Raw genomic sequence first — 26,457 nt, 5'->3', positions numbered from 1 at the left:
TGTTGAAAACTCGGATTATAAATTAGTTTGATAAAATGTTATACCTTTAATATATACATACTTTACTCTTTGCCTTTAATTCAATTTTATCAGAGAAAATCTCATTTAATCTGAACGCTCCTCAAATGACAGCGGCTTTGACAAAACAAATGATGTTCGTATGGAACTAGTGATTATATGCTTTTTGCTTATTTGATTAAACGAGCTCGTTTCAGATAATAATTTAAAGAATTTAGGCATTTAATTTAAATATTCTTCATCATATTAAAATAAATTAAACATATAGTACTTGTTTATTCTAGGTTCATTGATAACTATTACATTGTAACGCACAAACGCAGCAGATTCGATCACAATGGGTCTGTTATCAGACCCAGAGTATCGGTCCGTAAAATGGGTGCGGGTGTTGAAAAAGATCCACGGGCCTCTGTGTTTCGTGCTGTACGTGGGAGCGCTCGCCTGGTTCGTGCTGCTAGGCAACAAGGAGTTCAACAACGAGACGTATTTTTCGGAAAACGCGCTACTGCCGGGCCTCGTGACTACGGAGTTTAACGGTGAACATACCGCTAAACAGTTCTTTGATGAGCTCACGAACGAGATTCGGGTAAGCATAGTGACCTGTATAAAATTGCCTTTATAACCAATATTGTTATTTAAAATAACTCTATATCAACTATTATCATCTAAATTATTTAATTTATGGGTCCCCTAGCCCCATATGGTGGGAAAATTTGTTGCTTATGGATCTGGAGGTCCTGGTGGCTCAGATGGCAGAGCACTGGAGTATCGATTCATAGGTTGTGAGTTCAAGTCTCACCCAAGGCAGTAGTTTTTCCACTTTTAAATTTATTCTAAGCTTATTATCATCTATACTATATCAATGATTATCATAATATTTTTTTCTGTTAATTGAATATCTACTTGTGTTTTTTATCACTGGTAGAAAATAGGATAAAATAAATATATAATATTATGCAAAAATCTTACACAAATCAAGCTAGTCCCACAGTAAGCTTAATAAGGCTATGTTATGGGTACTAGAAGATGATATATATACATAATATACTTGAAAGTACTTAAATACATATAAAACATCCATGACTAAGGAACAAATATTTGTGAAAAACACAGAAATAAATGCCCTTATTATCAATTGTCATTATCCATACAGACAAAGTTGCCGGCAGAAGCTAATTTGATATATGGCCAGTGCCAACATATAAAGTAAGTAAATATTCTCGGATCCCTTTGTTTGACATAATTATTAAAAGTCGTAATGTAACGATAGTCATATTATCATTAGTCATAACTCTGAAACCGTTAACTTTTCAGGAATTTCCTTAGGTTATCCTATAGATAGATTAGGTTAGGTTAAGTTTGTTTTATGGCAATCCTGGAAAGTTACGCGTTTCTGAGAAAAACCAAATTATGACTAATGAAAATGTGGGCAAACAATACATTATGGCTTAAAACTTTATGGGAAACAATAGAGACCCAAATATTCTTTATTGCACCAACAAATTATACATTTTACATACATGTAAAACTACAAATGAATTTTAAAGGAAAATAGAAGCAGGTAACAACAGGCAATATTAACTTGGGTTTTGAATTTTATCTTTTCACAAAATACATGTTCTAAATTATATATATATCATTTGCCGCTTTTGTCTAAGCTTTCTTTCTATATTTATTTTTCTAAATATTCTTAAATTTATTGAACGTTGTTCTTGACAGTACAAGTTGGAGGATGCGGAGCAGATGCCGGTGGCATGGCTGGTGGCCAAGATGTCCCAGCTACACCTTGAAGTGTACACACACAACTTTACTCTCGACTACCCACTTGGCAAAGGGCAGGTCAGTACAAAACTATACTGTATTCGTGTCATCCATGATGACGCACAGATTTGTCAAATCTAACCTTAAATAACATGACATTATGAGTCCAGGCACATTTCTTTGTGAATGACACGATCTGTATGAGTGTATGTGAACAGTACCAATAAAGGGGTATTGGATAGGATATTTCATAGAATTGTTTTTACAAACCCTATCTGGTATAATCTGAAGGATGTGAGTTGACCCTGACATAGCAATAGATTTTTAGCAGAGGACAGGTCTGTATAGCCTTTATTAGGTTATTTCTGACTGGTTTGGTTAGGTTAAGCATGGTTTGTGGGAAATGTATATTAAAGCCAGGGAGGCATTTTCACAAGTAAATATCCAAAGAGGCACATTGAATGTTAATTTGCAGAAAATGCCCATGATAAGTAATAGGGAGCAGGGGGACAGGTATAGTTCTGCCGTTCTCGAGAATGTTATCCGTTTTGTATGGGGTATGTTCTCACTCGAGAATATTCCCCATAGTATACGGAGAACGTTCTCGAGAGCGGCACGACTCTCGGGACAGTATTCCTAATACTAAAGGTTAAGCCAACAATTTGAACAATTTATAAAATGTTGTTAATACAACCCACAAAAATCTTGTAACTAAGGTTAAGAGTACTTTGTTTTCCTGTTTTGATTAATCGCGAGCGCAGACTTCTGACCGAAGGGTGTGATATTTTGGCGGTTTCGTGGGAATCTGCCGAATCCCGCACCGTAACAGGTGGCACAACAGAAAACTGCGTCGTCAAAATGATTTTTATTAATTTTATTATTGTATGTATGTTAGTTTGTAAGGTATGTCTATGGGCTTTAGTTGCCTGAAAATAAGTGATATATAATTTAATTTTATCCACAGGTATACCATGGCACAAACGTCTATGGAATCCTGCGCGCACCGCGAACAGCGTCCCTCGAAGCATTGGTGCTTACAGCGCCGCACCGGGCGCCTGGCACGCATCAGAAGGACACCGCTGCTGGCATCGCGCTTATGCTAGCCTTTGCGCAGTTCGCGAGATGTGAGTACTAATAGAATATAGAAAAGAAAGAACATATTTCACACCGGGTCACCGACTTTTGTTATATAAAGCACAGGTTCTACCTCATATGGAGTACTGTTCTCATCTTTGCTCTGGCGCTCCACAATACCAGCTCCTTCCTCTTGACTCCATCCAACGGCGAGCAGTTCGTATTGTCGGCGATCCCGAACTTACTGGCGGCTTAGAACCTTTTAGCCTTTGAAGAGACGTTGGCTCTGTTTGCATGTTCTACCGCATGTACAATCAGGAATGCTTTGAAGAACTTTTTGAATTGGTGACATCGTCACGTTTTTATCATGGCACACCGAGAATAAGCAGGCATATAGCTCGTTTCTTTCTAGAATGTGCAGAATGTGGAATGAGTTGCCGCCTGAGTTTCCTTTCCTTTGTGGTGTGGTGATCGCATTATGTGCCCAAAGAATCGGAGAGCCCTCTTCTGGCAGATTGTTGAGAGTTTTTTGGTGATTTTTAGTTCCCTCAGAATGTACTCATTTGTTCTCATTGTGGTCCATGGGATTCTTAGCTTTTTTTAGTTTACAACTACTTTGTCGGAAATCCCTTGTCTCTTTAGTAATGTACTACTTTGGTTTCAGCACAAAAATACTGGGCTAAGGATATAATTTTCCTAGTAACGGAGCATGAGCAACTAGGCATGCAGGCGTGGCTAGAAGCCTACCACGGTATCCAACGCGACTCGGAAACCTTCTACACCAGTCTTGGCGGCTTCTGGTCGCCTGGTATGCCGAGTCTGGACCTGGGGGCTTTGGGCATGGGCTTTGAGCATAAGAAATGCTTGAATCCTGGCAAGTTGAAGGGCAGGTCTGGGTCTATTCAGGCGGCTATCAATTTGGAGATACATACTCCTAAAATAAGTAAGTATATTTCAACGGTTTTCTTGTTTAAGGATTGTGTTTTTTATGAGTTTATATTTTATTTAGCATTTTAACAGCACTTTGCTGCAAAGACCGGAATTTATATGTAATACCTAATTAAAGTGATGACGGTGACATTTGCTTCTAGCAAAAAAATACGAAATAACTGATTTTTTTTTAGCTAAATGTAAACGATAAACTATTAATATATTTCTTTATGTTTTCCTTGTTTGTCCCTAGTTACTGTATACTGTTAATAATTTAGCACTAACAGTTATATTCAAATATCGTATTTGTCAGTCTGGTATTTTGTGGGTTAGTCAATACATATGTGATGTTTCAGAATACATCGAAGTGAAGGTCGAAGGTCTGAACGGGCAGCTGCCTAACCTGGACCTCAGTAATCTGGTCCACAAGCTCTGTGTTAAGTCTGGCATACACCACTCATACAAGAACAGGTAACTGATATTTAACCCTAGAGTAATCGCGCCATCCAGCGGTATTTTACCGCCCATACTTTACCTGATTTTTTGTTTAAAATAATGAATAAATAAGTTTGTTATCATTTTTATAGGATAAAATAAATGAATAACTATTAGAAAAGGTGACATTAATAGTTTTACACTTAGTAGTACAAAAAAAGCCATGAAAAAATGTACCGTATGCCAGGGGCGCCAAAATGCTCTTAGCGCAAGCAGTCAAGCACTCTAAGGTTAACGAAAGGATTTCAGATCAGCAGATCCTATCGAGTTTTCTTTTTCGTATAGTATTATATATACATATTATTAAAAATAAATACTTGAAATTAATGTGCATTCGGTAAACAGAGATACCAGATCATGCAGGACCACTTTTTGTCGTGGACAGTCTTTAAGAGTATCAAAACTATTTTGAACATGATCGTTGGAACCGTCTTTGTGTTTTTAAAAAATATTTTCCCTTTTCCTGATTGTTGTAAAAGGACGTAGTGCTGCGAAAGAACTCTCTTTTTTTATACTATGCCGGTGGCAAAAAAGCATACGGTCCGCCTGATGGTAAGCAGTCTCCGTAGAGATGTACGCCTGCAACTCCAGAGGAGTGGAGAGAGAAGGCGGAGGTACTTCCCCAGTTGGGCTCTGCTCTAGATCTGGAATGACATCCGCTGTGCTGTGCCCTACCACACAAAGCGAGATGACATTCACAATGCCCATACCTCTCTTTTGGACGTAGTTTAAGGACGTACCCGGGTCTTTTGCTTGTTTTGTTCATAGTGTCGTACAAAACAACACCTTTTTGAGTCCGCCTATTGTGACTTTCGAGCAACACCGGGATAAGAGACGGCATTAGTACTATTTCCCCTCTACTGAAGTAACCTCAACTGTACCTATGGCTTGTGTGTCCGTACACAAAAAGAGATCGAGGTGTGCGAGATTTGTCTTCGACGTGTGTCATTTTCTATGTGTTTCTGTCGTCATTACAGTTTGGATTTTGTATGTAGTGAGTTCTGTGCGACTGTGCACGTTTCCCACCGAAAAAATGGCAGAATAATTTGTACGGTAAGATATCGCTTGGGCTCCTCCCTTCCGACGTGTTGGAAACCGGTGTTGCTTGAAGATAGTGACCGACGGGCCCTTCTATATTGTGCAGTGATCATGGCTCGTCATGTTCGCCGGTTGTTTTTAGGGTTCCGTAGCCAAATGGCAAAAAACGGAACCCTTATAGATTCGTCATGTCCGTCTGTCTGTCTGATTATGTCACAGCCACTTTTTTCCGAAACTATAAGAGCTATACTGTTCAAACTTAGTAAGTGGATGTATCCTATGAACCATTAAGCATTAAGATTTTCACACAAAAATAGAAAAAAAACAATAAATTTTGGGGGTTCCCCATACTTAGAACTGAAACTCAAAAAAACTTTTTTCATCAAACCCATACGTGTGGGGTATCTATGGATAGGTCTTCAAAAATGATATTGAGGTTTCTAATATCATTTTTTTCTAAAATGAATAGTTTGCGCGAGAGACACTTCCAAAGTGGTAAAATGTGTGTCCAAAGTGGTAAAATGTTGAACGAGATCTAGTAAGTAGATTTTTTTTTAATTCGTCATAAATGGTACGGAACCCTTCATGCGCGAGTCCGACTCGCACTTGGCCGCTTTTTTTTATGATATATGATTCACACGAGCATTTTAATCGCCTGATGGTAAGCGATTACCGTCGCCCATGGACACTCGCAACAAAGGGGTAAGATAAGATAAGGTAAGGTAGGGATAAGAGTACGCTCTTTTCTTGAATGATTGAAGGTCGTGCCGGTCCGGAAATACTGCAGGCGGCAGTTGGATCGTTGTGTAATCTAACAAAAATTAAAACTTTGTCTTGATAGGATAACGACTTTAATATTTACACCCTAGTGGTAAGGTAATAAGGTTTGTTTTGCTTCAGCTACTCGTGGATACGCAATCGTAATACGGTAGATGAGTGGACCAACGGAGTTTACACCCTGCTGGGGCAAGTCGTCACGCAAATTGCTGGGGTGAGTACCTATACTAAAAACAGAATAGATAAACCGATTACAAACGTTTTTCGGTGCGTGATAAAAATTTTTTGTCAAATTTTGATGATGCAAAAAATAATGAGCACGTGTTTTGTTATATCTGCTTAAACTCATTTTTTCCTAAAAAAATCGACATTCGAAGTATTATAATATCTTATCGCTAAAAGTTACACATAAAGACGGGTGTTTTTTTAGGAAAACTTGAGTTTAAGCAGATATAACAAAACACGTGTAAATTATTTTTTCCTGTTCTCAAACATGTACTTAAACAAGCCATTACCTAGCAAGTTGCTCGAGCATCACTTTCTATAGGAGTTAGAAGATTTAGTAACTTTTTAGTACTTTGGAGGACAATTTCTCCCAATAGGTTGAGTTTGGGCAGCTAAAAAAAAATACGTGTCCGTTATTTTAGACTACTCTATAACATATATAAATATAAATCAAATCGGAACCGGACAGTTGGGTACCTTTCCTTGTCAGATGAGTGACTGAAGGACATGGGATCTTTGCAATAAAACGACGCAATAACGTTGAGTCTGGATTTGTTACAATCGTCTCGATGATTATAGATGACTTTTGAAAGAAAAGTACAGTTGGCGATAAAAGATTGTATTAAGGAACCTTTAAATACTTAAATTCCTTTGCTTTTCAGGTACCAAATGGCAACCACGGCCTGTTCCACCGTTTCGGTATCGAAGCCGTCACATTAGAAGGCCGAGACGCGTCCGACCCAGCCGGCACGCCTCCTAAAGTCAATGCTCTAACCTCTGCCAACTTCTACCGCCTTGGTATGGCGCTGGAGAGCATATTGAGATCGCTAAACAATTTGTTAGAGAGGTTCCATCAGAGTTACTTCTTCTACATGATGGCGGCTACTAACAGATTCGTTTCTATCGGTAAGTGTTAACTATTGTCACAAATTTCTAACTACATACTTTTGATAAGGGCCTCTAAATCATTGCCGAAGATTATTTTGCAACCAATTTTTCGCATTTCATTTTGCCGAATGATCAAGTAGCTACTCAACATAATAATTCGTATTATTTCCCAACCTAACAGTTAACAACTGTATGTTTGGACAACAATTTGAAAATACACTTAAAACGCAATGTTTAAGGTAGCAGAAACTTTGTAAGTGTAATACGAAATATAAAAAATTGATTTTTGTAATCTAACATCGTTCGACGCAATAAAGTCGGTTCTGGCTGCGCTGTTACGTCGCAGTTCACCTAACACGCTCCTCCTCGCTTCGCTCGTCGTCGCACCTATCTTGTTTCTTTCGATTTACAAGAGTTTTATCATATTAAATTATTTAACCGAATGAATGATTTGGCCAAATAAATGTATTCCAAATGTTGTATGTCATTCATAATAATAATCTACTTAACAATAATTCTACGAGTACCAAGTAAAACTTTGTCATAATGAAAGTTTTGCCGAATGTTGGTTTCCATAGTGAATCGTCTGCGAAAAGTTGGTTGGCAAGTGAAATTCGGTCAATAAGACTTGACTTGACTTGACTTGGTCGAAAAGACAGAACACCCCCCCGTATGCGAGTTTCGAGATTTGATCAGACGACTGAATCGAATGCCGATAGTCCGCATTGTAAGTAGAATGAGAGTTCGCGAGCCGTGTAAATTATCCCCAAATTACATGTATTTGTGAGGTTCCTTAGTTCCCGTAGTTCCCTAACGGATGAATCGATTTTATTTCAGTTTTTTGATTTCCAAATTCTCGTCTGTCGAAATGGTTCTTAGCTCGGTAATACTACTTATTCTGTGGTGAGGTGTTTGTTGGAAATAGAAGCAGTCCTATTCAAGATATTCAGCCGTGATTGGAACTGGTCAGGTGTTTTTTTTATAGAGTCAATTGATAGTTTCAATCAGTAGACATAGACTATATTTTCAAAAGAATAATGTTACGGCCGACAAACACAGCCATGACAGTTTTATTGTTTACCTATTTTCAGGTCAATACATGCCTTCTCTCTGTCTCCTATGCGTCGCCATGCTCATCCGTGCCCTATCTCTCTGGGTGACCACACAACAAGACAACGAAGAAGAAAAGCCCCCCAAACCCAAACGCAAAACATCAGGCGCCGATCTACCAGGAGACTATAAACCTGAGGTACCAGGAGATTATAAACCCGAGGAGATAAAATCTGAAGGAAGCACACTTAGACACAGGAGAGTCACAGAATCTGATGACAATGAGTGCAAAGAATCAAGGGAGCTTAAAGAAAAGTTCAGAACAGAATTAGGGAAAGAAAAAAGCAAGAAGAGCGGGGGAAAGAGACGGAAAGAGAAGGAGGAGTCTAGCATGAGTATTGTCAATATTGGGGCGAACTATCTGTTGGTGCATTTGTTGGGTTATGCTGTTATGAATTCGCCTATACTTTTAAGTCAGATTGGTGAGTTTACGTACCGATTATATTGTGTTAATTTTATTTTAAACAGAGATTCATTGGTTTAATGTTAATAATGTATTGTTAAATGAGATAAATATTAAATATATTATGTTTGTGAAAAGAACCGTAAGGCATGTGCAAATAAGTTTCACTGTGAGGAACTAGAATTAGTTGATAGTACAATTTTTCTTGGTATAGCTTTAGATTCTAAACTCTAGTGGCACCCCCATATATTGCTAATATCTCGAATAGACTGAGTTCTGCGGCTTTTGCAATGAGCAATATCCGTCAGTTAACAGACGTGAGAACAGCTCGATTAGTTTACTTTAGTTACTTTCATATCATTATGGCTTATGGTATTATATTCGACGTGTCTCAGAAGAAAAAAGGAACTATACCTTACTATTTCCCAATAATTAAAAAATCGACAGAATTTAGAAATCAACACTGCACACCAAAGAATGATATGTTTTTTCGATCCTAAGTATAATGACACCCAAAGCGACAAAACAATGAATAACTTCAAAATAATCCATCAAAACGTAAGTTGCATAAGAAACAAAGTACTATTACTACACACCATTGCTAATAAAGAAGAACCACAAGTCATGGTATTTACTGAGACCTGGCTTACACCACACGAAGTAAAAAATATTAGAATTGAAGGATATATACATGGTTCTCATTATACGCGACCAAAACGAATACACGGTGGTGTGTCAATCTTTGTTCGAGACTCACTGAAATTTAAAGTCTGCAGCAGATTACAAAGTTTGTCGAAGGAATTTCACTGCGAATTAGCTGCAATTGAAACAACTATCGATAATATAAAGACTGTAATTGTAGCTATATACCGCAGTAATAACGGTGATTTCAATATATTCATTGAAACTCTAAAGCAAATGCTCGATCTATTCTCAAGTAAAGAGTATAAAAATGTGAATATCATACTCACTGGTGATTGGAACGTAGATTTCTTAGTAAAAACAAATCGGAAAATGGAGTTAGTAGATGTAATGACACCAGTTAATCTAAGAAATGTGGTAAATTTTCCTACAAGGATCGAAGGACAAAGCAAGACATCGCTGGATTTCGTAGTAACAAATATACCGGAAGATATTATAACCGTAGAGTCGTTAGTTGCAGGAGTATCTGACCATGATGCTCAAAGAGTTAACATTGTAAATAAATATGTAGAAAAACAAAAATCCAAATATATTAAAAGAAGACAATATACTGAGACTAATATGGAAAATCTTAACAAAGCTATGTTATCATATGACTGGAAAACGTTAATAAGCTCTAGTAATGAAACGCCATTTCAATTATTTTTTAATAGATACATTATGAACATGGATCTTCATGTACCCAACAAGATGAAAAAAATGAAGCAAAACATCAATGAACTAGTATGGATAGACAACCATGTAATAAAACTCCAGGAGGACCTCAATGACCTCTATCAATTCAAACGCCAATATCCTGCATTACAACTCGAAGAATTAATAAGTAAAAAAACAAAGAGCAGAAGTTTTGGAGGATCATAATACTTTAAAATCAGTTCAATCCAACGAAGTGCCAGATTATATTAACTCATATTTCACCCAAATCGGTAACGATATATTAAATACTCGATCCACAAACACGCATAAAGTTTTGTGTAATATGAGTAAACCACAAACAAATATAAAATTATGCAATTTCCGACCAACAAGCCCAAAGCTGTTAAAAGAAATTATGAAGAATAAAATATCCAAGTCCAAGACAAAAGATATATATGATATAACTGGTGAACTTCTGAATTATCTTACTCAATCTGACGAATTAGTTAATTTAATGTCCTACGTGATTAACACAATCTACGTGTCAGGCGACTATCCTAAAGAACTAAAAAAAACACGTGTGTATCCACTGTTTAAAGGTAAAGGTGACAAATCATCGGTAACAAACTATAGACCAATCACAATTGTCCCCACAATATCAAAAGTGGTAGAATCATTAATATCTCACACTATAATGAACCACATGGAGACAAATAACCTTTTGAGTGACTCTCAGTATGCATATAGAAAAGGAAGATCAACTACCTCAGCAGCATTGCAGCTTACAAATGAAATCATACAAACACTAGACAAGAGACAAAAAGTAGCCGCAATATTTTTAGATCTGTCGAAGGCCTTCGACAGTATTGATCATCAATTGTTATTACTAAAAATAAAAATGTATGGCATTAATGGATCTGAGTTGCAAGTTTTAGAGTCATTCTTAAATAACAGAGAACAGACAGTGGAAATTGAAATAGAGGGAAAGAAAATAAAATCAAAACCAAGAACGGTTCCAAATGTAGGAGTACCTCAAGGGTCAGCGCTAGGCAACACTCTATTTTTGCTGTTCATTAATGATCTTGCAGAACTAGACATAGATGGTAAATTTATAATATATGCAGATGACACTACTATAGTCGTGAAAGGCAATCCCAATCAAATAATTATAGAAAAAATAAAATTAATAATGGAAACTGTGCATACGTGGTTTAACGATAATGGCCTTACTTTAAACTCAGACAAGACCCATGTTATGTTCTTTAACGGAAAGACTGCTATCAGTGATGAAGTAAAAATAGATTTATCAAATGGTTCCTGCTTAAAAAGTTCTAATATGGTTAAAATGTTAGGCTTTACCATTGATCCCGCTCTGACATGGAAAACTCATATAGACCATGTATGTGCTAAAATGGCAACTGGCGTTTACGCCCTTAAACAACTACGTACAATTATTTCACGTGAGTGTCTAATTCAATCATATTATGCTTATGTACACTCCATTATGTCATATGGTATAATACTGTGGGGAAACTCATCAGACCATGAGAGAGTACTGAAAATGCAAAAGCAGGCTATAAGAGTGATCATGAATGCCGGATACAAAGACACATGCCGAGAATTTTTCAAAACCCTGAAAATCATGACGTCAGTGGCTCAATACATATTTGAAACTATTATGTTTGTTCGGGAGAATATACACATGTTTCGAAAGAAAGGAGCATCTGAGCGCCCGAATCGTTACCCAAACGACCTCTGTTTAAGCCCCCACAAACTCGCTATGTCAAAAAAAATGCCAGGAGTTATTGGTCGTAAACTGTATAACAAATTACCCCAACATCTCAAAAAAGAACCAAGACTGACAGTGTTTCGTGCTAAAGTGAAAAACCTATTATTAAACAAGACTGTGTATAACATTAATGAATTTAATGAAGTGTAAATGTTACAAATTATGACATGCATGCACTTTAGTTTAAAAATGCCTGACTAGTCGCACTTGTTAGTAGTATAGATATTATGTACATGATGTATATTTTAAATGTACCTATTACCATGTGTGATGAATAAACTATTATCTATCTATCTATCTATCTATCTATTGTATTGTGGGGCGGTACTTCAGAGATAAATACCATTTATCTTCTGATTAATTTATTGACATTATGATGTATAAACTCTAAGAAAAGATCGTGTGTTTGACAGCTGAATATGGGGCTGTAGTGACTGAATTATCAAACGTAAACTGTTGGGACCAGAATTACATCATAATGTCCAGAGGCGTATAACGCCATATACAGTCGACGTCAAAAATCTATTTACATTTTTCGCCTTATTACAAAGAAGTGAGGTAAAAAAGTGTAAATACATATGTATTTCTTTGACTTTGACTGTACATTAGCTGCTGGATTCGAAGCATGAATTGATCCTAGAATTTACACATGTAATATAATCTGGGATTCTCGCTTTTTATTATGCAATTTTACAGAATTGTTTCTAAATATAATTTTCTAAGATTTAAAATATTTTCAGGTGCGGCATACGACTACCCATCAGAATTCTCCGTGTACTACGGCCTCATCGCCATATCTGTCCTTCTCACTCTAATCTCCCCCTTCTTCCCCCGTCTCCTCCGCAAGGGTCACATCACCCACGAGGAGTTGTCTTTAGTTAACATCTTGTTACTAGTAGAGTTGGCGACAGTTTGCTTGTCTGTGGGCATGCATAACTACCCGCTAGGGTTGGCCATGGCTGTGTTATACACTCCTGTGGCCTTGGTGATTGGGGTGGTCACGAATGGCGGCGGAAAGAAGAGGTGAGTCCTGATTTAGTCAATATCTTATTACTAGTGGAGTTGGCGATAGTGTGCTTGTCTGTGGGCATGAATAACTACCCGCTAGAGTTGGCCATGATATATATGGCTGTTTTGTACATTCCTGTGGCCTTGGTGATTGGGGTGGTGACGAATGGCGGCGGAAACAAGAGGTGAGTACTGATCTAGTAAACATATTGTTATTAGTGGAGTTGGCGACAGTGTGCTTGTCTGTGGGCATGCATAACTACCCGCTAGGGTTGGCCATGGCTGTGTTATACACTCCTGTGGCCTTGGTGATTGGGGTGGTGACGAATGGCGGCGGAAAGAAGAGGTGAGTCCTGATTTAGGCAATATCTTATTACTAGTGGAGCTGGCGACAGTGTGCTTGTCTGTGGGCATGAATAACTACCCGCTAGAGTTGGGCCTTGATATATATGGCTGTCTTGTACATTCCTGTGGCCTTGGTGATTGGGGTGGTGACGAATGGCGGCGGAAAGAAGAGGTGAGTCCTGATTTAGTCAATGTCTTATTACTAGTGGAGCTGGCAACAGTGTGCTTGTCTATGGGCATGAATAACTACCCGCTAGAGTTGGCCATGATATATATGGCTGTCTTGTACATTCCTGTGGCCTTGGTGATTGTGGTGGTGACGAATGGCGGCGGAAACAAGAGGTGAGTGCTGATCTAGTCAACATATTGTTATTAGTGGAGTTGGCGACAATGTGTTTGTTTGTGGGCATGCATAACTATATTTAATTTTTTAGCATTAAAAAGAAGGTAGGCGATTTTGCCGTGTCATTTGATTGAAAAACACTTTTGAAAAATAAGTCACGGTAAATATGTACGAATTATAAATCATATACGATTATTTTCTTTATTTTGATTTCATAATAAGTAATAGTTACTGATTTTTAAAAAGCGTCTTTCAATAAAGATATATGTCAAGATTGTTTACCTTATTTGTTAAGTGATTTTTTTTTTACCTTTTGAACGCTTTCTGTCTCGCACCAAAATGTGGCATACACGCCAACATGTCAACTATTGAGAAACGAATTTAAACCTTATCTGTCAACAGTAAAACTTTGACAGCGTCTGCTATGACCCCTTTAGTGGTCGTTGGCGTGGTAGGCACGATAGCACACGACCACTTTAGTGGCTCTTGGCGTTCAAAGGGTTAACCACGACGCCAAAAGAGAGGTGTTATATGTTTGACGCCAATATCTGTCTGTAGCATCGTAGCTCTCTAACGGATGGTCCGATAACGATGCGGTTTTAGAGTAGAGAGCGTTTATTCGTGGCAAAATAAAAAAGAAAACAACAAGTAAGCTAACATAAAAGCCACGAAATGCCTGTCAAAGCAATTTACGTGAAAGCATAGATAAATAAGTAAGCAGTAAGTACAAAAACGCTTATTATTTTTGCTGTCGACATCTAGCATCGAGAAGCGGAATTATCAGTACTGTTACTTGACAATAGATGTTGCGACGAACGGAGTCTAATGCTCAACAATTTTCAGCTAATATTGTAACCGGATTAACTGGAACTCTATTTTCAACTCCTTCTGCTTGTAATATAAGTTGTAAATTGTTGAGCAGTAGGTACAATATTTGGTCAGTCGCGACACTCAAGACATCTAGTGTCAAGTAGCGGTACTGTGAATTCCGCTACTCGATGCTAGATGTAGACTACGAAAATAATAAGTGTTTTGGTAATAAAACTGATGTATGGAGTAGGGATGAAAATTCCGGAGACAATCAAATGTTTTTTTCGGGAATTTTACCAAATTTCGTTTTTTTTTTCTGTTTTATTCAGAAAAATTAAAAACGTCATACACAATGCCACTGATGAGTGATGACAGTGTCAAATATATAACACGTAAATTAGACGTGTACCTTAACCTTCCTGTTTAAATTCCCAATTAAGTTCATATGTAAAAATACAGAAGTTTAAAAAGAAACTTGTTTTTTTCGACTTTGTTCGTTTTTTCGGAAGTATTGTAACTGAAATTTTCATAGATTTTTTCGAAACTTGAAAAAAAAACGAGTCGTTTGGAAATTTTCCCGTATTTTTCAGGGTTTTTTCAACGCTAGTATGGAGTGAGCACCAGACCTCGGACAGAGTGAGCCATTTTTACGTCATTAATGTCAAGTGTAGATGTTAATATAGATATGCCTCAAGATGAAATATTAAAAAGAATTCATGAATAATAATTAAACAAAAATGACAGTGCATTATGTACAAAACGAGTAAGTATTATTTATTTATTCAAATTTTTCTTTGTTATTGGTTATTGTAATAAAGAACTATAATTTTTTCTAGATTTTCAATTTTCAACGCACTTCTTCTTGAGTTTAATATCCACTTATAGATGGAAAAAGACCTTTCTACTTCCACTGAAGTGAGCGGAGTGAAGTTGTACATTAAAATACCGTCCACATCTGTTCCTTCCGAAATTTTTTCAGCATAGTCCCTAAACAGATCTAAGTCTGGGTTTCTAGCTATGACGTCTTCTAATTTCTGACTGACAGAAGCAGACGAAGACCAGCTTATAAAATAATATGCTTATCATTTAAAGAGGCTTGCTATACAATTAATTTGTTTTGCTAGTTATGTAAAGATCTAAATAGAATAATTTAATTCGTTATTCAATTACATCACATCTGCCATTGAATGACTACGTAGGTATGTCCATATTATGCAAACTCTTAAAACAGCTCACCCTGTCCGAGGTCTGGTGAGCACTCTATGTTACTCTTTTCTCTATGGTAAAAGTGAGTTTCCTTGCGGTGGTTCCTTGCCATGTTTGATAGAAATCGTTCCAGAAGTTGGAAGAGTATCAGCTCTTCAAAAATGATGTGATTAAAATGACTATTGATGCTTTCAGTGGCATCGCCTTGTTCCTGAAACGGATCTTCTGTCTGCTTCTGCACCCGCTCTCCGCAGTGACGCTGTCCATGATCTTGTACAGCAGCACATTGTTCCCAGAGGTATTTTTTTTTGTTAATTAGGATTCCGTAGTCAACTAGGAACCCTTATAGTTTCGCCATGTCCGTCCGTCTGTCCGCCCGCGGCTTTGCTCCGTGATAGCTACAATTTGACATGGACACATAAATCATGCATGGCGACAGAACGTTAAAGAAAAAAATACAAAAAAAATAGAGTACCTGTTTTATAAATTGTTTTTTTTTTCTTTTTGCTTTAATCCTATGGTGTGGGCACAGAATAAATAAAAGTATTACTGTACAGAAATGACACTTCCTACAAATCCGAAGTTTGACAGCGATTCAGGGACGAATTGTGCTATCCCTTTCTAATGTATGGCACTATCCCTTTCGCCTATTTAGGGTTGTCAAAATTCAAGTCATTATCTTATCTGTGGTCGTGCATAGTGTCGTGTATAGGGACGTCAAGTTGTGCAAACCCTAATAATTGTTCGGAGCAATGCTGAGCCGAACGGAGCCGGGAAAAGCCGAAAGGAGGAGTGTCGCCCCACTGGTGTGGGGTATCGTTGGGTAGCTCTTTCAAAACGAATAAGGATTTCCAACAAACATTTTTTTGATAAAGTTAATATAAATTATCTATTAAGCTTAATTAATACTCCAACTCTGCTGCCAGTACATTGAATAATATAGGATATTGTTTAGGAGCCGTGGCTAGGCGCGGCGGGCCGCGGCCGCGACGCCGCCATGCAAGCGGTCATGTTCTCCGTCGCTGATTCCCTGGTGAGTTTACTGTCTGATATGTTCCTTTTCATCACAATTGCTCGAAAACGACCTTATTTCATGCAGGGGTACTGAAGAACAAAGGCCTATTTTGTTCCCGCGGGAATTATGGATTGTAAAAAAAAGCTATAACTCCCTAGGGTTTATAGCTTTTTTTAAAATTATGTCTTTTTCATACAAAACAAGTAGCATAAATGAGTTTAACTATTAAAATACTGACGTTTATAATTTAATATTTTTGTTTATGTTTGAAATAATTCGATTAATTTAACAGCCGTTTAAAATATTCTTACATAATTATTAATCGTGGCTGATTGCCGGATAGGTCTGTGCCCTCGATGCTTACCTGTCAAGAAATTTCAAAATGGCGGACGAATGTTTGATATGTCACCGTATTTAAGAATTATTTCGTTTAAATTTTAGTTTTTTCTTCGCAAGTGTGATGAAAAACATTGTGTGTAACTCCGGGGGTAAAAATATTGCAAACCCGACTCTAATACAATCCAGCCTGCGGCTAAATACCTCGTTTGCAAAATTTAATTTACCCCCCCCCCCCCCCCCTCTCTATGTACTATTGTTGCAGATCTACGGAAACTGGTTGTTCAACGTAGCGTCAGCGACCATCTTGCCCATCTGGATTATATTCTGGCAGATAGTGTGCAACACAGTTGACGCACCGGCTTAAACAACATTATTAGTATTTAAAGTGAGGACGTTAAGCACGAATTATTTCGTATATTGACCCGCCTAGAAATAATTTAAGCTTAACCCTTTGAACACTATGTCATAGACAAACATCACTCAAACGCCAAGATACGCGGCGCAAGCGAGCTAATGTACCTAAACCTGACTCGAAAGTGTGAAGCTTACTTTGACAGCGTCCGCCATAACACCTATAGTTGTTCTTGGCGCTGTGGGCACGACTAGTAACAACGACTTTAGCTGTTCTTGGCGTTCCAAAGGTTAACAGCATCGTTCGCAGACGTTTCTGCTTGATGCAAATTTAATTGACGCGCCTGTTATATTTGTCTCCTTCGCACAGTGTCACTGACCGCCGATATCTTGCGCCGGTATAGACGGACAGGTCAATGTACGAAAATCTTCGTGTTTAGCGTCATATCTGTGCATCATGACAGTATTATTATGCGATATACCTGTATTTGTGCTGCATACACCCGAATTCATGATCAAAATAGTCATTCCAAAGACTTAATAAATAAGTTTTGTGAAATTTGCAGTTTTTAGATGTCCTTAGTATAATCACCTAACACTTAACTAGCAGAGTCGTAGAGAGAACTAACGAAATGAAATGAAAGAGAAGTGGATACCTAAATTAAGGTGCAATCACACTGGGTCATTTGCCGCATGAAAGCATTGCCATGCTTTGGTTTGACTCCTGCATTAGGCAAGTGTAATTGCACCCTTACCTATCTCCAACTCGTCTAGTATAAAACGTAAGTATCAACGGATATACTTAAACTGTAATGGGTAATTCCACGAGATTGTAACGTTAGTTACCAATTCTTTCGTGTGTTGTTACATTAACAAACAATCACTCGCTTGATGCAGAGATCGATATTCGTATTGGCAAAGCAACGACTATGTTCGGGAGGCTACGTTCAAGGGTGTAGTGTAACAAACACCTCACTGTTAGAACCAAGATGATAGTATACCAGACTTGCGTTCTAAGTATACTCTTGTACGGAGCAGAAACCTGGACGACGTATGCAAAACAGGAGCGACGGCTCAACACTTCACATGCGCTGTCTACGCATCATTTTAGGCATAACTTGGCAGGACAAAGTGACAAATCAAAGGGTTCTTGAAAAAGCGCAGCTGCCCAGTCTTGCCGATCTTCTCAAACAGTGAGGCTTGCGGTGGCTGGGGCATGTGCACCGGATGGAACCCTCTAGAATACCTCAACGTGTCTTGCTTGGTGCAGTTGCGTATGCTAAAAGGAACGTTGGAAGACCGATGCTGCGCTTTAAAGACTGTGTTAAGCGAGACATGTCAGCATTTGAAATCGACCACCATGCCTGGGAAACTTTAGCTGAAGACCGTGACGAATGGCGCAAGCGTGCTGTGGAGGGGAGAAGGCTATGCGACCAAGCCTGGTTTAATGCATTAGATAGCAGGTGTCGCAGAAAGCAAATTGGGACTGGAACCTCAGGTGGCATGAGCTTTCTCTGTCAAAAATGTGGGAGGTCGTGCCGCTCACGCATCGGCCTCCACAGTCACGAAACCCGTTGTCTAAACAGCAATGCTTAAATCGTCTGCAATAGACGCAAAGGCCTGTGATGTTACATTAATTAAGCAAATCTAAGTGTCTGTATGTCTGGCGTAGCCCTACAGGTAGATATCTGGATACTTAAATTTGCTTAATTAATGTAAGAACACACGAAAGAATTTTTAACTGACGTTACAGTCTCGTGGAATTACCGTAATTACAAAATCAATCATGTAATAAAAAAAAACAACCACAACAAGACATTGAAGTCTTAAAAATCAGGTCGACGACGAGTATGTTTCGTTTCATTTATTTTCATTAAACAATCTAAGATTATGTGCTTCTTAAATAACGCCTGGATCTCAACTATAGACAATCCTTTAGTTTCTGGCAAGAAGTGTATGAACACACCTGAAGCTAGGCAGATGGCTGCAAAAATGTAGAAGACTCCCGCCCAACGTTGGATTGCTGTTTGACCTTATTGCCTGGACATTAAGGTAAATAAAAATGTTAAGACGTAATCAACGAGTATAAGCATTTAATAAAAAACAATCATGCATAAATACTACTACGTTTCTTGCTAAACAGCGCCTGTATCTCATCGACGGGCAATCCTTTAGTTTCTGGCAAACAAAAGTGTGAAAAAACAGCTGAAGCCAAGCAGATAGCAGCGAAAATGTAGAAGACTGGCCCCAGCCCAATGGTGGACACGAGCGGTTGGAACACGAAAAGAATGACGAAGGTGCAGAGCCATATCCATTCCGTTACCAGCATGTTGGCGAAGCTTTTTATCTGGAAGAATGAGAAAATATTGTAAACACCCCACCATAATGGAGGTCGTAATAATTATGCGAAATATCCCGAATAAAAGAGAAATAGCTTCACAAAACTTTAAGCTATAATTTTATGGTCTTAGGCCAACTATATAACTACACCAAGTGGTGCTTTCTGAGAGAAAATGCATGAGTTAGAGATCGACTATGGTCGATGATTTGTGTATTTTTTTGTTTCGCGAACGCGCGATTGAATCGCGATATGACCAGACTGCAACTGCCATTGAGCTGCAAAAAGTCGCTGTGTGCGCAATCCATTACAAAAAAAAATACAAATCACTATTAGATGTCCCAGGACCGGGATCCTAGGATCTCATTATCAAATCCTGATTTAATGACAAAGGGATTTCCCAATGCAGTCTAACAGTTTGTGAATAGAGGAACACACATATAAAACAAATTTCCCAATGAATTGAGAGATTTTACAAATTTGGTCACCGTCTTTTCAGTCTGAATACTTGGTAGAAAATATATACCTCAGGAAGAAACAGCTCAGGGCCAGTCACGTAAGGGATAGTCCCTGCTCCTATAGTATACACCACGCAGAACAGGTACATGAACACAGCAGTCGCGCTATGAGGAGCCCAGCGTAGATGGATCTGCGAGCCGAGTAGCATGCAGCATACCGACGTGGCGAGGGAGGAGTACACCATTAAGGGCTGGAAAAAGATGGAAAGATGAAGGAAGGTCACTCATACGGCTTACGTTCAGTACTAATACAAGCATAGGAGTTGACTGATAGGCAGGGGTAGGGTCGTTTAAGACGAAATCGAGAGTTCATGATCATGGCAAGCCGATTTAGCACGCACACTTACTCAGCTGGCTACCGTTAATCGTTAATTCGTAACTAAAAATGCATTTTGACGACCGGTTTGGCCTAGTGGGTAGTGACCCTGCCTACGAAGCTGATGGTCCCGGGTTCAAATCCTGGTAAGGGCATTTATTCGTGTGATGAGCATTGATATTTGTTCCTGAGTCATGGGTGTTTTCTATGTATTTAAGTATTTATACATATTTATATATTATATATATCGTTGTCTAAGTACCCTCAATACAAGCCTTATTGAGCTTACTGTGGGACTTAGTCAATTTGTGTAATAATGTCCTATAATATTTATTTATTTATTTATTGTTGCGATACTTGCGATAGTGATCTACTTATAAGAATCGTTAGTTTAGGTGATGATGGGGTGTTGTGATGGACGGGCAAATACGGAACCCTACACTGAGCGTGGCCCGGCAGCGACACGCTGTTGGCCGGGTTTTTGTTTCCAACCTGTTAACTTCCAGAATCCAAACTAACAATTCTTATAAGTAGATTCGCAAGTATCGCAACAGCAGCAACAAACAAAGGCCATCCAAAGGGCGTGCCTCGAGTTATTATTATGTGCGTGTGGCGAGTAAACACGAAATCCCAGTTTTGACTTAACGAACTTACTTCTGTGTAACACAATTGACTAGGTAATTTTTCAGGCAATGCTGCTGACAGCATAGCTGTGATGTAGTTAGCATTGGTTGTTTAAAGGCCTGAGCCTTTAAACAACCAATGCTGTGGTCCCAACGTACGCAGAGATCATACAGATGTAAAAGTTTTCAAAAAGTTGGAAAAAGAACATTATGGGAATAGAAACCATGTTGAAAAGTAATTTTTGGTAACTTTCCGGCACTTCAGGACATAAACATTATGTACCTACCTTTCTCCCAACAATGTCGGTAAGGTAAGCAGTGACGAGGCCAACTATGAAAGTGACCGTGGCGAACAGAATGCTGGAGATGGTGGGCGACATGCTGGGAATGGCCTCGGTGAACAGTGGCTCTGCGTACACTTGCACCACGATTAGGCCTTGGAATATTGACAATGTCATGAGGACCACGGCGGTGGCGAGTGCGCGACGGGTCGAGTAGGAATTTCCTGGAAAAGATGGCCCATCTTAAACCGTTGTAAACAACACATCAATTATTATCTTGATTCTTTATAATATAAATTATAAATTATTATTATTATGTATTAATTATGTAAATTGGACGAAATTTGTTGCGGATTCTGTTTTGTATCTATGCTTTTGACGAAGCCTGCGCTGTGGATGATATCTCTGCTAATCTAAAAATAAGAGATTGACATCGACTGATTCTTTATTAAAGTCTATTACCTCGGTCGAGAATATGTAAAGTGTTTGCAAGATTTTCGTAAAAAAAAATTTTAACACGTCAGGGTTTCTCAGAAATACAGAGTAGGTAAGTAACTTACTTATAAATTCAAACAACGATAAATTATTCTTGTCCGAAATGGGTTTCAGTTTGCCTTCCTCTTCTGGCATGCCTGTAAAAACCATTAAAAATGTATGACTCGTATTAAAGTTTATAGTTGTAATGATAAGCATACAATTTCAGGAGACTCACAAGCAACATTGAATCGTTAAGTCTAAGGAGAGACTTTGCCTCCTTGTGTGTTCTACCGCTTGTACAATACAATGGGCTGTGCTCTCAAGAATTGTTTAACATTATGCCAACGGCCGCCGTTTATCTTCACGTCCTATAACCTAAATAGTCGCGCACTGTGCGGTTTAAGAGGCATTTCCTCCCGCGAACGCTCTAGCGGTGTAATGGGCATGAGGTTTTTTCGAGGGGCTACAGTATGAGGTTCTTCATAAAAGGAGTGTACAGGTTTTAAAGGATCGGCAAGGCGTATGTAACACCTCCGTAGTTGCAGGCGTCCATAGGCTACTGTGACTGTTAACCATTCACGGGCCGTATGCTTGTTTGCCATCGACGTGGTATTAAAAAAAACTCTATGTCAGCCTCAATTAGGTTTAATAAGTAATGTTATGTTACCTAGGTCGTCCATCTCAGGGTTTAGTCCGCGTCGAATGGTCTCGACCTCATATAGTACCTCCTTTGAATCGGGCTTCACATTTCTGAAGAAAGCTAAAGACTCTTTTGCTTCCTGCAAAATAGAAAAATGCAAACCGGTAATAAACTTAGCACCCTTTAAGATTTGAATAACCAGCACAAATGGAAGTTGCATACCTGTTCTCTCCCCTTTATCATGAGGAACAACGGCGATTCTCTCATCAGACTTAGTAGGAAGACCCCAAGCACCGAAATTCCAAGACAAGCGTAGACATTCTTGAAGTAGTCCAAAAATCCACCAACTATGTACGAGATGATGGTTCCTATTGCGTAAAACACTACGGCTCCTGAGGTCATCTGGCCTCTTATGGATTCTTGGCAGAAGTCGCTGATATAGACGGGGGTGACGAAGGAGGCGCCGCAGCCGATGCCTGACACGAACATGGCTGTGAGCACCACTTCCACCCGGTTTGAGGTTATTATCATTGACCAGCAGATCTGTAGAACAAGTTATATATCACTTAAAGTACTTTGTAGTTATTTTCGTGGGACAGGATACGGTCTACATGATTTCAATCAAACAGCAAATTATTATGGGACCACAATATTTCAGCGGCCGATGCAACGTCCTTTCTTCATCATAAATATATCTACAGACCTACACAAATTATTCAAATGGCCTAATAGAGTAGACGCGAAATAATGATATCGTGTCATCACGGTTTGGCTAAAACATGCTGCGCTTGAACGTCGAAAGAGTAGACGAATAGGTATAAATCGGAGACAGTATGCATGGACCTTCACGAGCTTGTGAAGGGAACTATATTTTGACATAAAGTCAGTCGCATCCACCTCACAAGAGACTTTGATCACATGGGTACTGATACCACCTCGGAATCCGGAGAAACTGGTGTCGCGCAACGGTATCTGCGGATTCTAAGGAACCTCTGGTGGAAAATGTGCGTGATCTTAATGCATAATTCAGAGTAAACCATACGTGCTTGCATAATATGGTGGGTACACAAAAGTTTGCTAAGCGCACGCCCTTACATCAATCAGTCGGGCGTAGTTCGGCATTCAAAGCGCACTGTGCGTGTTTCTATAAAGTCTATCGAAGCGATTTAGAGCGTTTTCACATTGTCCGATTCGATATCGGATATAGAATCTTACATCCGCGTAAAGCCGCGGGGGCGCCGTCTGTAGCGGTCATGCAAACTACAACAAACATGCTTTACCTACGTGTGTAGGCACGAATTAAATATCCGATATCGGATGCCGATGTGAAAACGCCTTTATTAATGTGGCAGGTGCAGCAGCTAACGCTATGATGTTAATACTGTTAACATTATTATGTAGGTCCTTTATCTCTTTCTCTACTCATTATTGTCTTAGTCTCATCCTGGTGATAATTATCCCTGCCACATATATTTAATTGACTCTAGGTAAATACTCACAACGTGCATCAAGGAAAACATGACCAAGCAACATTTCCGTCCTTTGACATCCGAAAGATACCCAGCGACTGGCGTAGCGATCATGGCTCCAATGGAGGACAGACTGCCGAAGAGCGCCTGCTCGGTCTCCGTCATGGGGCGGTGCAGCGGTGTGTTCTCGGAGCGGAACAGCAGAAGGGTTGATGAGGGCCAGGTGAACGTCACGCCCAAGGTCAGGCAGGAGTAGCTCACTGGAAGATAGACCAACATTAACCCCTCGAGTGCAATGTCGAAATCTCTAGGGGATATTGACGTTCATACATTTCAAAATAACACAACTTCTATCCAATAGATAGCGCTGAATATTGGAGGAACGCGTCTTTGTATAGACATTGTCAGCTTTGTTTTATTCGTCCAAGGTATGCGATAGTTTTCATCAAAGCGTTGTCGTCTAAATAGGAGACGCTTTCTTCTTCATATATATAGGTACGTGTTACACCAGCCACTGAAAGTGGGGTGAGTACACGTTGTATACAGCAATTTTTGCTATGAGACCAACCCCGAAATCGCGATAAAAAATTGACCTTTCTATACAAAGATATCAACATCCGCCAACCAAAATGTTTGGGAGAGGCAATTTTTTTTCGCTATTTCGGGGTTGGTCTCATAGTAAAAGTTGCTCAGTATGCCCCATACAACGTCTACCCACCATACTTTTGGTGGCTACACGATGGCCCAGCGTAGGCCAGTCCTAGGGACGCAGCTATGCGGTGAAATGAGATAGCAATATCACTTGCTCCCCCTAAAGCATAAATGCGTCCCTAGGACTGGCCTACGCTGGGCCATCATGTAGAGGAGCCATAACACGTAGATTTTCGCACATCGACCCACCTGTTGATATCTCTATCGCCCTCGCATTATTATATTGCTGTCAAGCTCGCACAGTGACTGACATCCGGCATCATGGGCGGGACGGCAATATAAATTATGCGAGTGCAGTAGAGATGTCAGCAGGCGAGTCAATGTACGAAAATATATATGAAAAGCGTCTCTGCTTTAGAGTGTGTTACTTACCCACGACAGTACAAAGTAATTGCCAAAAGAAAGACATTGTTTATATTATTCTATACTTATACAAGTCTCAAATCTACGCTACATTCATTCACTTTATCCTACCCCATCGTGTGCACTACTGATAATATTGATGAGAATATTCAGACACGCTAATTATCTACTTATAACATTATCACGGCCCACGGTAAGCTAAAGCAAATACTAGGGTAGCATCATTGAGGAATTACCACACACAACGTGATCTGTGAAGGCACGGTAGTGCAGCTGTCGAGTAGCTACATGATATTGACGATGTACTTACAGCCGGTCTAGCTAAGGTGACAATCGCTTCGACATAGAAACGCTTTGTCTCTATCACTCTTCCATGTGCGACAGTGACAGTTGCGTTTTAATCGCTACGGTAAACTTAAAATTGCCCCAGACCAGGGTGCCTGTTTTTTTTATTTTTAAGACAAAATATTAAAAGCGGAAAGCAGCTAAAAGAGTAGCTAATAGTAATAAAAATGCAAGTTTAAAATCGTCTGTTTGCGTGAGTGACCCTTCCGTTATACCGTTTAGGTCAGGATTTTAGTTAGTCGGGTAAATATAATATAAGTCACGTTAAAAGGGAAGAATAGCATTTTGAATCTAACGAAATAATGGTAATTTTTCAATGAAATTCCATTTCGCGAGAAATAGGTTTTTAACTAAATCTTAACTAATCACTTTGATTTTGATGTCGATCGCTTCAGCATAATAAATTCTAGGTTTATAGGTTTCGCTTATTTGGAAATAAAAAAAAAATTGACATTTTTTCTCCCACTTTGCCTATGCGATTAATATTTATAGCTGCCTATTCCAAGACATTTAAGTTTGCCCAAACAAAATGGTCCTGGATTAATTTTTTACAAGTAGAAAGGTCTACGAACGATGCTATTAAGCTTAGAAAAAATTTTAAATTGGAAAAATTACTGCCTTGTTTGAGACTTGAACTCACAGAACTTGGATTGTTTTATACAGTACTGTTTTATGATCTCAGGATTTTCAAGTGCGATTTTGTATTACTAAAACACCTATTCTCTGAGTAACATTAAACATTTATTCAGCAAATAGGCCACACGGGCACTTTTACATGACAAATTTTTATAAGCAATAAAAATAACAAACAGAAGTATAATCTTCAATGATACTAACGAAATTCATGTTTAAATACGTCGCGTCTCGGTTTGCTTAGCTAACAGCACGGGAGTGTGTCAGCCAAGTTGTCAAAGCAAAAAAGGCGACGCACCGGCAGTGGAGTAGGTATATTACACTACACGATCCATCTTGAACCATGACTCCTCCTCCTCATAATTTAATATCTATCTTACCTACGTCCTTGCTATGCAGCCACTTACCAAATCCCGACCAAGAGCATGTCGGGCCATGCTCCGTTTTCCCGTCCTTCACAAAAGGCTTCCTTGAACGGGA

The 26,457-nt window shown here is 38.9% G+C and overlaps 2 protein-coding genes across 3 annotated transcripts; one reads left to right on the top strand and one right to left on the bottom strand.

Annotated features, from left to right (window-relative positions):
* The first annotated feature begins 176 nt into the window (after positions 1–176).
* On the top strand, positions 177–17,822 carry LOC133530456 (glycosylphosphatidylinositol anchor attachment 1 protein). 2 transcript variants are annotated; one of them, XM_061868367.1, is made up of 12 exons: positions 177–604; positions 1,738–1,857; positions 2,744–2,903; positions 3,518–3,796; positions 4,140–4,254; positions 6,217–6,307; positions 6,981–7,224; positions 8,298–8,738; positions 12,587–12,869; positions 15,754–15,856; positions 16,514–16,591; positions 17,175–17,822. In XM_061868367.1, the coding sequence occupies exons 1-12, from the start codon at positions 356–358 to the stop codon at positions 17,274–17,276; spliced, it is 2,265 nt and encodes a 754-aa protein (XP_061724351.1). In that variant the 5' UTR covers positions 177–355; the 3' UTR covers positions 17,277–17,822. The 2 variants fall into 2 exon arrangements, with proteins under 2 accessions (XP_061724351.1, XP_061724352.1); XM_061868368.1 differs by lacking the exons at positions 15,754–15,856; positions 16,514–16,591; positions 17,175–17,822 and adding an exon at positions 14,943–15,182 and having other exon boundaries at positions 178–604.
* Positions 17,823–19,339: 1,517 nt separating this feature from the next.
* Positions 19,340–25,169, bottom strand: LOC133530115 (facilitated trehalose transporter Tret1-like). Its single transcript, XM_061867955.1, has 8 exons — positions 25,009–25,169; positions 23,956–24,185; positions 22,679–22,999; positions 22,484–22,595; positions 21,900–21,971; positions 21,346–21,563; positions 20,128–20,310; positions 19,340–19,610 (listed from the first exon to the last, which is right to left on the bottom strand). The coding sequence occupies exons 1-8, from the start codon at positions 25,043–25,045 to the stop codon at positions 19,371–19,373; spliced, it is 1,413 nt and encodes a 470-aa protein (XP_061723939.1). The 5' UTR covers positions 25,046–25,169; the 3' UTR covers positions 19,340–19,370.
* Between the last annotated feature and the right edge of the window lie 1,288 nt (positions 25,170–26,457).

This window comes from Cydia pomonella, chromosome 22, assembly GCF_033807575.1.
Source record: "Cydia pomonella isolate Wapato2018A chromosome 22, ilCydPomo1, whole genome shotgun sequence".
Lineage (NCBI taxonomy): Eukaryota > Metazoa > Arthropoda > Insecta > Lepidoptera > Tortricidae > Cydia > Cydia pomonella.
The sequence above is the reverse complement of the archived record's forward strand: the minus strand, read 5'-3'. Positions and strand labels throughout refer to the sequence as shown.

What these genes read in the sequence shown, in the direction of transcription:
- LOC133530456 (XM_061868367.1), top strand. Translation starts at nt 356, where the DNA reads ATGGGTCTGTTATCAGACCCAGAGTATCGGTCCGTAAAATGGGTGCGG. An exon ending in AGCTCACGAACGAGATTCGG is followed by an intron (nt 605 to 1,737) that starts GTAAGCATAGTG and finishes TGTTCTTGACAG; the next exon opens with TACAAGTTGGAGGATGCGGA. An exon ending in TCGTCACGCAAATTGCTGGG is followed by an intron (nt 6,308 to 6,980) that starts GTGAGTACCTAT and finishes TTTGCTTTTCAG; the next exon opens with GTACCAAATGGCAACCACGG.
- LOC133530115 (XM_061867955.1), bottom strand. Translation starts at nt 25,045, where the DNA reads ATGTCTTTCTTTTGGCAATTACTTTGTACTGTCGTGG. An exon ending in TGTTTTCCTTGATGCACGTT is followed by an intron (nt 23,000 to 23,955) that starts GTGAGTATTTAC and finishes CTTGTTCTACAG; the next exon opens with ATCTGCTGGTCAATGATAAT. An exon ending in TGATAAAGGGGAGAGAACAG is followed by an intron (nt 22,596 to 22,678) that starts GTATGCAACTTC and finishes TCTATTTTGCAG; the next exon opens with GAAGCAAAAGAGTCTTTAGC.